The sequence below is a fragment of the Astyanax mexicanus genome, chromosome 20, assembly GCF_023375975.1.
Source record: "Astyanax mexicanus isolate ESR-SI-001 chromosome 20, AstMex3_surface, whole genome shotgun sequence".
Classification (NCBI taxonomy): Eukaryota; Metazoa; Chordata; class Actinopteri; order Characiformes; family Acestrorhamphidae; genus Astyanax; species Astyanax mexicanus.
Window position 1 is genome coordinate 28,839,333 of NC_064427.1, and position 13,933 is coordinate 28,853,265.

A 13,933-nucleotide genomic window follows, 5' to 3' on the forward strand; every position below is an offset into this window, starting at 1 on the left:
GCTAGCCCTAATAAAAAGCCATCTTACCTCATAAAGAGCGAGATCATCACACCTCAAAGTATGACAAAAAAAATAGGTATAATACCAAATTAAAATATTAAAATAAACACTGCTTCCTGTGTAGTGTACTATGAAAGTTCACAATTACGGATTCTACATCTAAACAAAGCATTATATACTTTAATAGAACAGTATTTGCATTTATTTAGATGTTGCAATCTAAAAGCTGCTGTAATTCTTTGACTTATGTAGTTCAATATATAACGAGTAAGGAGATATTTGAGATGTAAAATTCACATGTTGTGACTTCAGCATTTTCATAAAGCTCTTTTTTGCCTGTCCACATGACAACTCTGAAAACAGAGTTTTCACTTTCAATTGTGTTTTTCGAAAGATATATTTTTTTGGTAACAAAAACATGGGAGGCCAAAACACAAACAAATAATTAGTTCTAAACTATACCTCAGATAATAGAGTGAACAGTGAGCAGACACAGTGTTTAAAAACTCCAGCAGCACTGCTGTTTCTCATCCACTCACATTTCTGCACAACACACTTTATAAACACATCACCATGTCACTCTTACTGCAGTGCTGAGAATGAATGACCCACCACCCAAACAATATCTGCTTTGGTGTAATACCGGCTTTGGACTACAAATTGTAATTGTACACTGACATATAGTGTATTATAAATCATAGGATTATGCAGTATGTATGTCAGTTGATCATGAAGTGTTACATTTGGTGATGGCTTGCGAACACACACACCCTAAATCAATAACACAATAAATTGTGAAGTGCTCTGTTGTGAAGAAGATTAAAAACTGGCCAGCATGCTAATGGAAAGGTGATGTGAATGATTATGCTTGATAGTGGGTGCCAGATAAAAGGGATGTTCCATTTCTGAACATCCCATCCGTTTAATATTTCTTGGTCCAGATATTATGTTTGTGTACCAGTTTGGGAATGTGTCATAGAAGTCATTACCACCCAACGTGGACAGCACAACAGAATCATCCATGAGAATAAGGAATGTGACAGAAATTATGGGGCCAGAGTACACTGTAGGGTCAATACAGTGTAGTTTAGTATCCATTGGACATGTCAAAAGTCATGAGAAGTTATACTTCTTCCTGCCCTATGTTTTTTATCATGACACAAGGTGCCCTTATATAGTAAGTGAAGCTAATATAATGGCCAATTAGTATAGAACCAAGGAGGTGTTTTTAATAAAGTGACCAATTAGTGTATTCCTCACAAGCTCTTTTCCTTGGTTTCTGATTTGACACATTATCTTTTGTCATAAGTGCTTGTTATCATCCCATTATCGTTTCAATTTTGTGGTCAGTCTCCCTTTGTCCACCCAACAGTGATTCAGTTGATGATTTCCTGTCTATTGTGGAAAGATCTGACAGTTTCTTAAGCTGAATTGTTAAAGGGACCATTTATAACTCACAGCATAGAAAATGAGTCAAGTTAAGCGCAGCTCAGCATTTCATTTTTTCTCCTCCCATCAAAAAGAGACATTTCCTCCATTTACAGTGAGTACAACAGCTTAATTATACAATTTTATTTGAACGAGTTGGTGTTGCTATAAAAAGAGCATAATTTTTTATCCTTTTTTTTGTACACCACAAAAGTGATTCACTGAGTGCCTCTTGTAGCTCCTCAGTCTGCTGGATGAGTCTGAACCTCTTCTCCGGTGATTCAGGGACGCGCCAACTCCAAAGGGCACCACATGCACAACTCTGAAAAGTTGTCATGGAGACATGCGGTCTAACACGTCCAAATTAGGATGCGTTATTGTGGCAGTGGCATTGAATCTCTCACAGTTAACAGAATCCTGAGGCCAGAAGGGCAGAGACAGTCGTGATATGGCTGATGAATAAAAGGTGTCTTACAATGGTGTCCCATTACTTCCTAATGCTTCTCAGACTGCAGGATGAGCCAGTAATGTTTGTTACATGGTGAACTTTCTGCCTGTTGCTTTAGGTACTTTTGTACTAATTTTAGTTTTTTTTATGTTTTTTATTTGGAAAATACAGAATGTATGATAATGGCTGTGATCATCAACCATTTTAACCCTTTAGTGGTTTGCTCTACTTTTTTGGTAGTTTGGTAGTTTCCTGGAGTCAAAGACTAGGCCAAATCCCTGTCTGAAAAACTGCCCCAAAATGGGCTTTTATAGTTTGCACCACTGCTTTTTTTTTTGTCTTTTTTTGTAATTAGGCTGCATTCATGCCATTGGTAAGATCCTTTTTTTCAACATGTGAAGTTAAACTTACAAGCATGATGTCAAGTTTAGGTGCTTTGTTGGTGGTGCGTAATAAAAAAAAAATATATAATCATTTGGGTAATCATAATAAACTTGGGTAAACTTGGGTGAGTTTCCCCACAAGAAATTATGACTTAAGGGGGGTGTACAATATTTACCATAACAGCACATCAAGGCAGCAGAAGTACATGATCCCAGTCTCCTTATTGGTCGCCATGTCTGTTGTTGTCAGACACTTTTGGCTTCCCTCAAGTGGATGTACTTCTGAAAATAAATTCCAATAAAAGGGCTGTATGGATGTATGTTGACATTGACAAGTTTATTTAAAAATGGTCATATTTATTTTCTAAAAAGAAAAAATCTTAGAATTGTTTGTGAATGAGGGCCATTGTCTTTTTGTAAGTCAGGATGGAAGAATTGTTAGTCTACTGTACCGTTTAAGAATAAGTAACAGAGCATGAATATTGATGTATGTGGGTGTAGCTTTAGAGTACCATACACAGGCCATGCAAGGTTGCTTATACTTCAGAAAAGTGCACTTGGAGAAGTGATGTGTCTGAGTCATTACTGAGAGGAGCGCAGTTTGTGTTTGAACTTATTCCACCCCCAGCAGGAGAAAGCTGAATACATTTTAGTGTTGCAGTGGATTGAGATTTAAACATGGTGACTCTTCCTTTAATAACACTGTAGAATAACAATAGAGAACTGTAGAATTGGATAACACTTGAAAAGCAGCTTAAAATGATCTACAGTACAAAATGAATTTCTGTAAACTACTCACCATCATACATCAAGGTGTCTGGATCTGTGGTATTTTTGAGTCATGATCAATATAACATGCCTGTTGTGTCTGCAGTGTAGCTGTTTAAATTTCATACAATCACTGTGTAACAATACAAAATATTTTAAGAGTTACTCTGAATGAACAGATTACAAGAATAAAGGAACGTTAATCTTCACTTTAAGGAACTATTTAGACATTTTAAACAGTTTTCCTAGGGTGCACAGCTTCAGCTGCAGACATGGCAGTGCTGAGGTAAAGCTGAAGCTATCCACACTATCATGATAAAATATCATAGCAAATATAATTTTTTTTTGAAAATCTGCCACTCTGTCCACAATGTTTCATCAGATGCCAATTTTCCGTACAATTGTCAACCATGTTGTGCAACTTGCCATGACAGGGTGGACACATGAATGACAGGTAATTATAAATAAAATAAAAAGTGCAATTCAGAAAAAAAAGTTGCTAGTTTTACTTAAAAATAAAGGGAAATATTTTTGCAACCTTATTTTAAAGTAAAAAACACCAGTCTGAGTCTGAGCTTCACTACATGCCTTTGAAATATGTTTCTCCAGTAAGTAAAATTAAGCTGTTTTTACTGTAAAATGAATAAGAATAAAAATTTACGATACTACCACATCTGAATAATGTTACTACTGACATAAAACTTCTTCAGCAGGTTGTAGTTCATCATATACATTTATAAACATTTGTTAACACACAAATAAGTGTCTTAAATCATTTCAAATCAACTATCTATCAACTATCTATCTATGCTATCTAGCATCGTACTAGCATTAATACTGACAGTGGCGAACTTGCTTGAAACATCGGGCTAGCACCGTTAGCGATGCCGGCGACCAGGCTTAGGGGCTAAAGTGCCAGCCCGCCCACACAACCCAAAAGGCAGGCAACTAGCCAGCAAGCTAGCTTTGACCAACGAGCCATTTGACCTTGTGAACTCCTACAGTTTCAGCTAACCAGTTGCTTGATAAATTCAGCCACATGTATTGTGTATTTCCTAGTTAGCTAGCTATCTAGCTACCAGTTTAACTAGGTTTTGTATTGTTATTAACAGCTGCAAACTGTTCTGTAAACATAATTCCCTATAGCTCTGTGTCTGTAAAACAACTCAAACTATTAAGCTGGCAAAATATGATTTATGTGCAGTCTAAAGATTATAAATATGACAATCAAAATATTTTTTGAAAGATATGAGATGCCAAAAGGCACAGTATTCTGATACGGACCCATTTAATCACTGCTGAAAACTTCACAGCTGGATCATTTCTATAACTGTCCCTTTTTATATTTTCATAGACTGCTGAAGTCTTCTTCTAGCTATGATGATATGAAAGCCTTTGCTTCCATCTGGACCGTAAGGCAAGCGAAGCACCCCAGGTGGCACCGTGTCCCCGTTTAGGACTCGTCTTCCATTCGTCTGGCTGTGTTTGGAGTTTCCCTCCGAAGATGGGATTTGGATGGCAGCCAGTTTGCGCTTTTGGACCCAGGGGCTTCTGGAAGGGGAATTGCCGCAGTCTGGTGAATGGTCCTGGAAGTTGTGGCGACGTCCCATTTCAGGACTGGTGTCTGGACTTCCCCAGACCTCAGAGGCCAAGAGCGACGAGACCCGATGGCCAGGCTGAGTCATGTAGGCTGATCTTGGGCTGGAGTGCGGGCTGCTGCACAGCTGTCCAGATGCAAAGCGAGGGATGTGCAGAGGTGAGGAAGAGGCAAACTCTGATTCTGAAGAGCTACAGGCTGATGAATCTTCACCACGGGACTGCAACTGCTCCATGCGCCTGTTCAAGACGGAGACACGCTTACCATTCCTTCTGTCTGCCTCCATGACCTTCTTCTTGGATGCTCTCCCCACTAAAAGAACCCTAAAGCTGATATCAGATTGTGAGAGATGGTGGTAAGCACTACCAGCCCCTTCCAAATCCTCAAACTCCACCAGTACACTCTCCTCTTTGAGGAGCTCGGGGTACTTGTCCCCATACTTCTGAATCTCTGGTGGAAGCTCTCTACCTGGCCGGTTGACTCGTACTGTAGTGATGCTTCCGAACGGTTCTAGCATTGCTATAGCCATCTCCATTGTGCTTCTGTGAGGAACTGATGTGTCCTCGGCTGCTGGAGAATCTGTGATGTTCCAGACCAGCAGAAGCTTACTTGGCACCTGTGCAAGAACAGAGTCTGGTACAGGATCTTTTCTACGCACCTTGTTTCCTTCCTCATTTACCTCCAGTTTTGAAGAGTGATGTAGGGCATAAGCCGTGACCCGCCAGTCTTTCGTCAAATGCTTCATCTGGAAAAAGATAAAAAAATCATTATTCTTTACATAATACATGTATACATATGCATTTTTTCTAGCACTTTTCATGTGCAGCCAGCTCTGTTCATTTTAGGGTTTTCATAATTAATTGTATCATATTGCCATATTTTGTTTTGCTATACTGTACCATATTTAAACAACACGGCATTAATTTTTAATTATTAGTTTACATGTACAGATGTGGACAGTGATTCATTTAGTGTTGTGTTTAAACCCTGTCAACTAGGTGACGACATTAGATCCTACTGCGCTGATTGGTTAAAAAGTAAACCTATAAATATGGTAATATGTTTTTTCAAAAATTTAATTGAGAAAAAATGTATATATTGCTTTGCTTACTGTATCACATTATATCACAATATAATGAATTGTAACCCCTGTATCATGATACGAAATTTTCAGTTAATCTGAGATCAGGTAACTGGGCAATTTGAGAACATTCATAACATACTTTGGGTCATTACCACTTTTTGTACTGTTAAATGCAGTCCTATCCTTTTTGCAGCACTTGACTGAATGTGAGCAGAAAGTAATGAGCTATACACTTCAGAACTCATCTTGCAGTGTCTATAGGCAATACATGATCAAAGTAACACATATTTTGTTACTGTTCCCATGGACAGCTCTTAAAGCCGATTATCACAAATCCTTAGATGTTTCTGTCCAAGACTGCTGGTTTTCTCACTTCAGAGAACAGACCTCAACATTACTGAATGTGTTTAGGTTTACTTTGACAGAGATAAAAAGAAAATTCTCCAAATTAAATCGCAGAATAAACTTGATGTGTAAACAATTCCACTGCAGATTACTTTAAGAGTCCATTTAAATTTAAAGCTAATGTGTAACTTTCTGTTTAATTTCAGTTTTCTGAATGAAGAACTAAGTGGTCTCTGTTTTTAATGTTTAAAAACATATATCTTATATTAATATAATATTATAATATAATAACAATTATTATATTATATACTAATATCATCTAATATTATAATAATATCATTACATTACAAACTATCATTCTAGTACTGACTGCATTATAAACTTAAACTTAAAATGCTGGCACAAGACAGCAAACCTATCAGTTTTTAGGATGCATCATCTTACCTTTTTAAAAGATGTCAGCAGCTTGATGTTGACGTAACCCATCTTATTCCTTCTCACATGTTTTAAAAGAAAAGCGTCTTTAGCCAAGTTTTCATCAGAGAGGTAGTGTTCAATCTGTGAGACCATTTTTTTAATAAGAGCAGCATTCGGAGGCACCCAGTCATCAGGATCTATGTCTTCATCATTCTCGTTGGAAAATGGGAAAAATCTGAGGAGATAAAAAAACAGCTTGTTATATTGTGATGACAATTTTTTAAAGTATTTAATACATAATGTATCACAACAAATAACAGTACAGTATAGCTTACTTAATATTGTTGATGCTGTCCATGCTGTCTTATGATTAAGACAAGCTTTTGTTCTCTGGTTTTCGATCTGTCTCTCTCTCTCCGTGTGTTTAACTGTCAATTTTAAATGCTGAATTCTAATCCTGCTGTTCTGAGTTGCTTCTACTCTGCCCAGCTGCCTTCAATGCCCTCCTTCAGTGTTATAAGTGGATACACCCACACCACTGAAACTGTCATGCAGCCTCCAGCCAATCGATAGCGCCTATGAGAACAATGCTGGAAGAGGGCATTTCCATTTCAGGATATTTCTACTCACTGACATCACAAAAGCCCCAGAACTTACTTATTTAGCCCATGACAAAAATAGTTGCTGAGCTCTATTTCTAGACAAATTCTGCTCTATTTCTAAACCTGTTCTTGAACATTTGAAGGTTCACTCCAGCTCTATTTCTAGAACATTTTTCGCTATTCCTAGACCACTTCTGTCTTTTTTTGTACACCACTTCTGAAATATTTAAAGACCACTTGAGCTCTGTTCCTAGCAGAATTATACTAAATTGATTGGCCACTTCTGGAATATTTCAAGACTCATCCAGCAGTATTATTAGACCACTCCTGCTCTGTTTCTAGACCACTTCTTGAATATTTCAAGACCCCTCTAGCTGTATTTATTGACCTAATTGATGCCCACTTCAGCTCTGTATTGTAATTGCTGCTCTATTCCCAGACCACTTCTGCTCTATTTCAAGACAATGGCCATCTAGATCACATCCTAAAGCAGCTGGCACACCAACTGACACACCTTACAGCATCCGGCACACCAATCACTACATTTTAAATGGATGAGACAGGTACTGGCACACAAACTGCCACATCCCAAAGCCGAATGCATCCTAACCAACACATCCTACAGCAACCAGCACACCAACTGGCACATCCTAAAACTGTTATGCCAATAACTATGCCAATAATCTGTTTTGTTGAGTAAAAAAGAGGACAAACCCTGATTTAAAGTTTTACATGTTTCCAAATCAAAAAATGGAGCTGAATATGTCCTGTTAATGTTTTTTTTTTTTAAATGTACCATTATCTAAAAAAATGTGTTACCAATGCGGAACAAGAGCAACAAAACCGTGAATGAGGTCAGAGAGATATCAGACAAGTATAGTTCTAAAAACTTGGAATTAAATATCAAGTACAAGGAGAAGATGAAGGGGAAGGTGGAGTGTCTGGAACAGAAGACTCTGAGAGAACTGCTGGAAAGAGAATATAAATTGTTTCAGCTTTTCGTGCCACAGCAGTGGAGTAGGAGTGAGTGATGGAAGAGTTGAAGCAGAAGCAGAAGCCAGTGCTTCAAAGTGAGAGTGAGAAGGAAAGAAAGCAAAGGCCAAACAAGGCCAAAAACACAGTGCAGTGTTTAAACAGAAAACCTCGAAACAGCTCCTAAGAAATGCCCTAAAACATTTTTTTGATCAGTTTGAAACTCCTAATTAGGTTTTATCAATCTACTTCAGAGGAAATACACGCAATTGGATACTGGTTAAGCTAATTGAAGTCCAAGCTGATGTAAGATGTGCCAGTTGGAGTGCTGACTAAAAAAAGGCAACAATTGGCCATATCCATGCAAATAGAATAGAATGTTCCCGTAGCTTTAGGATGTGCCAGTTGGTGTACTGGCAACTATAGGATGTGCTGGATTGTGTGTCGGCTACTTTACGAAGAGCCAGTTGGTGTGCTTATTGCTGTAAGATGTGCTGGATAGCGTGCTATCAAAATCTTTTAGTTTTAGCATAACAAAGAAAAAATCTAGCAAGTGGTGTTTTAAATGCTGCTTGCTTATTTCTAGTACCAGGGTCTGTTTTCACTCATGCACAGACTGAGAAATCTCAGAATGATACACATGCATTAAGAAATATGATTATTGAGCTATCTCTCATCATCAGATTCAATAACCCAATAAAGTACACTGTTTACATGACTAGTTAAATAATCATAAACATCAGATTAATACAGATAATACAGAAATGAGATAATAGTCTACTAAATGGATGCCAGTTTGCCTACTCCTGTACTTGTATTATTTTCTCAGCAAATCACATGGCTGGTCTTGACACTGAAGTAGTAAGTAAGTGGCAGGTTTGACACAGCCAGTGTAGCAACCCAAGACCTTGCCTTAGTTCACAGCCCTGTGTAAAACTGCTTGTTTCAGCACATGTAACATTCCACAGGTGCAGTGTATTAGACGTTTAAGAACTGCTTTAGTATTTTTAAACGTGAGAGTGAGAGGATCTCAAACTTTGCCCTACATATTTTTTGGAAATGCATGCTTCAGTTTGAACAATTCAGCAGCCTAAAAATGTAAAAAAAATGTACAGAATGTTAATTGTTGAACTGCAGCCACAAAAAAGCTGCATTGTTCAATTTTGGTTAGGACATACAACATTTTCAGCTTTCCCCAAGCACAATTGATTAGCCAGAACGTTTAACGTTTTAAAGCTGATTTCTTTTTTTACTGTTGTCCTTAGTACTTTTTATTAAAATACTTTATTTTGAGATACTTAAAGCTTTTGTTAAAAGATCTGCAGGTTTCAACTTAGAGCTGCATGATATACTGACATTGTGATATTTGTAATATTTTCTATTCAACACTATACAGTATATATACTGCCATCACATTGTGATATTAATCATGGACTCTGTGTACCCATGATTGGAGTAAAATAAATTATATTGGGCAAAAAATAATGTGCCCCTGGTTCGTACAGCAACAGTCAAAAGTTTGGACACCCCTTCTCATTACATGTTTTTTTAGTATATTTTTTTCTACACTGTGCAATAATATTAAAGACATCATAACTACATTATTCCATATTCCTTTATATTGTTGATGTTCTTACTAATTATTAATAATAAAATCACAGAACAAAAACAGAACAAGAAGATGTATAAACATTTTTAAATGCTACTTTTACATGTCATCTCCAATGCATGAGCACATTATGCATGAGCCATATGATATCACAATATTTCATGTTTTTTTCTTATGATGATTATATTCCTGGTGAAATAAAAAAAACATTATTAATTTAAATATTTATTTTATTAATTTTGAGAATTTTTTTAACAGTTTTAAAAGAAACTTTTTTTGTAAACGTTTGTCTATTTTGCAAACAACAGTAACTTACTTTATAAAACAACAAAATAAATACAAAAAACTTAATGTATCAAAAATTTACCCCAATACAACCCACAATGCCAAACTAGAAAAACATACAAAATAGATAGATTTTAAGACAATTATTACACGTTATTTATTTTAAATTTTAAATTTATTTTAAAATGATGCATATTTCAGTGTTGATGCTAAAGTGATATATTGTGCAGCCATATTGTGTAATCCATTCTTGTTCAGTGATGTTAATTGGCTCTCTTAAATCGTGAGTTACATCATAAAAACAAAAACACTCACACATGTAGTGACCCGTATGCATGTGCTAAGGACATTTTGCTTCAGGCGAGAGAAAGAATAAGGAATGTTTTTGGTTTGGTAAGTGGCAGTTACGAGGTTTGCTCTGGCGTGGGCCGTTTTATTACCTCTCTGCAATGCGAGCACGTCACATTCCATATTACCAGTTCAGCTCTCGTCAGTGCTCAGCTTTGTTGTAATGCAAATCTTCATTGGCTTATCTGAGTGTGTACTGTAGACTATCAGCCAAACTCAAGACCAATCTTAATCAAATAACAGATACCAGACACTTCCTGAAACCAAGTGTAAATACAGGGTAACGTAGTACATAGTCATTACTCAGGATTGACTGGTATGCTGGGTTGGAGATAGGGATGCCTCAAGCATGTCCTACTAACTCAGCACAACTTAGCCAGGAAAACACATACTACACTGTAAAGATTTTAGCAGCTTCAACTCAAAATTTTGACTCATGACTTTATGTATGATTTGACTATGGACTTCTCTCTACAAGTTGAGATAGAGGCAGAGTAGGGCTACACAATTCCAGTTCTGGAGGAACAGATTTCTGCTCAGTTTGGGGAGTGAAATTTTGAGTATTATAATGAGTTTTTACATAAAAGTGAAACTCCTCCATGCAGCAAATGGCAATTTGCTCTTACAGCCATTTAACTTACGCTGGAAAGTCAACATTTCCACAAAACATAACAGATAAAATAAACAAGAGAAGGTAGCCTGGGGGCAGAACTACAAACTGATGGTGAGTAAAGGGAAAAGGGAAACACACCCACTATGCAAATAAATATTGACAGGAGCCAATGGGAAAGATCAAATTTCCACTTACTATCACAAAAACAGACATCAGCAGTTGCAGTCCTAAAGGACTAGTCTTCAGCTCAAACACATCTGTTTTAACTGCTTTTGTAAATTAATTACCAGGTTCGGTAGGTGTGTTGTAGCAGGCAAATTAGCATTTGTGCTGGACTTTAAGACTGTAAATTATGGTTTGTCTAATATATATTGCCTTATGATGAGATGAATTTCAACCAAACATTTTTATTTTTTTCTCAGAATTTCTACATAATTCAGTTTTTAGGATATCAACAAAAACATCTAGAGAAGATAAACCTCAAATAAACCATTCTGAAGAAACTAAGTTCACAGCAGTGGAACAGGCCCGTAGCCAGCATTGTGATGGGGGGGATCTTTTTCCCCCAAAAGTGGACTTCAACGAACCCTTCGATCCCCCCTGGCTACGGGCCTGTGGAATAGAAACAGCTGTCTTTATTATCAGTGTTTATTACTTCTAAAAGTGTTTACTATCTTCTAATCGTCTAAAGATGTGATTTTAGACCACAATACATAAAAAAATACATGAACACCCAAAGTAAGCTTATTTTTCAGATTTACTGTTATTTCACTAATATCAAAATTAAATCAATGTATAATACTGGCTTTGGTAACATGGCCAAACTCACTGGATCGAATATCGAAATGAAACAATCTATAATCCAGGTTGTAGTATTGATATTTTGGTGCCACCACTAATCAAAATGATATCCTCAGGTTAGTTTGAATAGTAAATAAACTACATGGTGCAATATTTGCATTGTACACAATGTGATGTCTTGTTCCTGTCACTACCGCTGTAAAGCAATCTGAATTGTAAGTGTCTCTATACATATTTTGCATCAAACAACTCAAATCAAATGCCTGTATAAACCTCAAAACAGGAATTAAGCAATTTTGTTAGAATTCTTCTCAAAGCATTACTGTAGATCACATACTGATCATGCATTACCAGTGATTTTGAATTGACCTGTCATACTCATCAAGATGCAGTGCAAATACTACTATGCATATCACACATCAGGTGACATTCACAAGATACTGCATGTTGTAATGTAAAAAAACGAGTTAATTTGTTAATACAATTGGCCTACACTAGCCTGCTTCTTCCAATAACAGATGCTGTATTTGTTTTTAGATATAGAAACTTCAACATAGGAATGTCTGAAATGCTCTAGACAGTGTGACCTGAGGCAAAATCTAACATAGTCTTTGTACATTAATCGAAGCAGAACTATTTATTTGCAAGTTACACATTCATACAAAGTGGACCATAAGATTTACAGCTACTTTATTGTACTAACCTACAGTTATTTTTCAGTTTTTATGTAGTCAAAAAGAATACTCCTAAGCCTAAAAATTGTATGTCCAACAACCATGCAGCAATATGACTTGAATAACACTGCCTGTTAAATCTCATTTTAACTACATAAAAAGAACAGTCAGACTCTTGCTTTCCATAAAAGACCGTTTTACTTGACAAAAAGACGTTTTTCAGCAAGTCAGCATGAAGTGTGAAAGTCTAAAGGCTTCAACTGAGTGTGGAAAACCAGTCCTGTCAGTTTTGTCACGGCTGGTGTTGCAAGCCACAAAGACTCCAGTTTGAAAGATTTTAGGGTTGTTTAAGCCTAACAGCCTATTTATTCAAATGTACAGTCGGCTGTTTATAAGTCTGTACTGGTAGGTGACTGGTATTCAGCACATTTTCAGCAGACCTACAGAACAATTTAACATTAATCACTAGTAGCAGACTATAAAAAAAGAAATGTAATTAACAGTACTTACATAGCTTTTTCATGTAACTTTACAAAAGTATTTGGGTGACTTTGTAAATATTTACTTTAAAACATTGTAAATTTGTTTCTGGCTTGTGTACATAAAAACATGTGAATACAAAAGAAGCCCAAATCAGGCACACAAAACAGGTTACAGTGCACTCTTTGTTTTGAACTTGTTTTGACCTGTTGGACACACTGTAGCTGCATAGTGCAAACATATGTTTAACATGAGTGTAACAGTGTACAATTTTGTAAACTTAAACTTGCAATTAAGTTGGAAATAATTCCTAAAAAACTTACTTGTTCACAAAAACATACTTACATTTGTACATTTGAAGGCAAGTACTTTTGTATTATTACTTTAGTGGGTGTCTTACTAGATTACTGTCCAAATAGCAAAAGGATGTTGAGTCCTCATTCATTTTTCCATAGCAAATGCTTTGAAACAATGCTTTATTATGGGCTCTGTATGGACCCAATTCTGAATATTTGTTAAAAATAAATATATCAGTTAAATTAATTTAAGTTATTAGTGTGATAATATGTTCACATGACTGTAGCACTGTATCTTTTATAACAACAAGTAATTTTATATCTAAACTTATATTTCATTATTGTCTTCTAGGAATGGGGTCAGAAGTGATAATATATGTATAAACAAGTATATATAACATTTTATTAGACCTTTAAAGGCTAAAAAAACATTTGTTGTACATTTTGTAACTAAGGTAAGTTGATTAAACATTTATGGTCACTGTCCTGTCATGCACTCCTGTGATGTACATAATGTTTCGCTTAGCTTGGGACTTCATGAGTTAAAGTAAAGAAGAGAGTGCTGTAATGAACTTTCCACATATTTTATTAAGGGTTTGTGACAAAAACATCACAATAGGCTCTACTGAGTTAAGTAGTTATGTGGTTTGCAACTTCCAAATTCCATTAGAAGAAAAAATACTCACTCAGAAAACAGTTTACTTAGTCTACCCTCAAGAGAGGAGAAAACATTAACGTGAATGTATTATATTATATTTAGCTAAATATACACAAATGTAAGTA

The 13,933-nt window shown here is 36.2% G+C and overlaps 1 protein-coding gene across 1 annotated transcript; it reads right to left on the reverse strand.

Annotated features, from left to right (window-relative positions):
• Positions 1–3,601: 3,601 nt before the first annotated feature.
• LOC103023834 (la-related protein 6-like) lies at positions 3,602–7,016 on the reverse strand. The gene is made up of 3 exons (XM_007252485.3): positions 6,806–7,016; positions 6,498–6,705; positions 3,602–5,369 (listed from the first exon to the last, which is right to left on the reverse strand). The coding sequence occupies exons 1-3, from the start codon at positions 6,826–6,828 to the stop codon at positions 4,368–4,370; spliced, it is 1,233 nt and encodes a 410-aa protein (XP_007252547.3). The 5' UTR covers positions 6,829–7,016; the 3' UTR covers positions 3,602–4,367.
• Between the last annotated feature and the right edge of the window lie 6,917 nt (positions 7,017–13,933).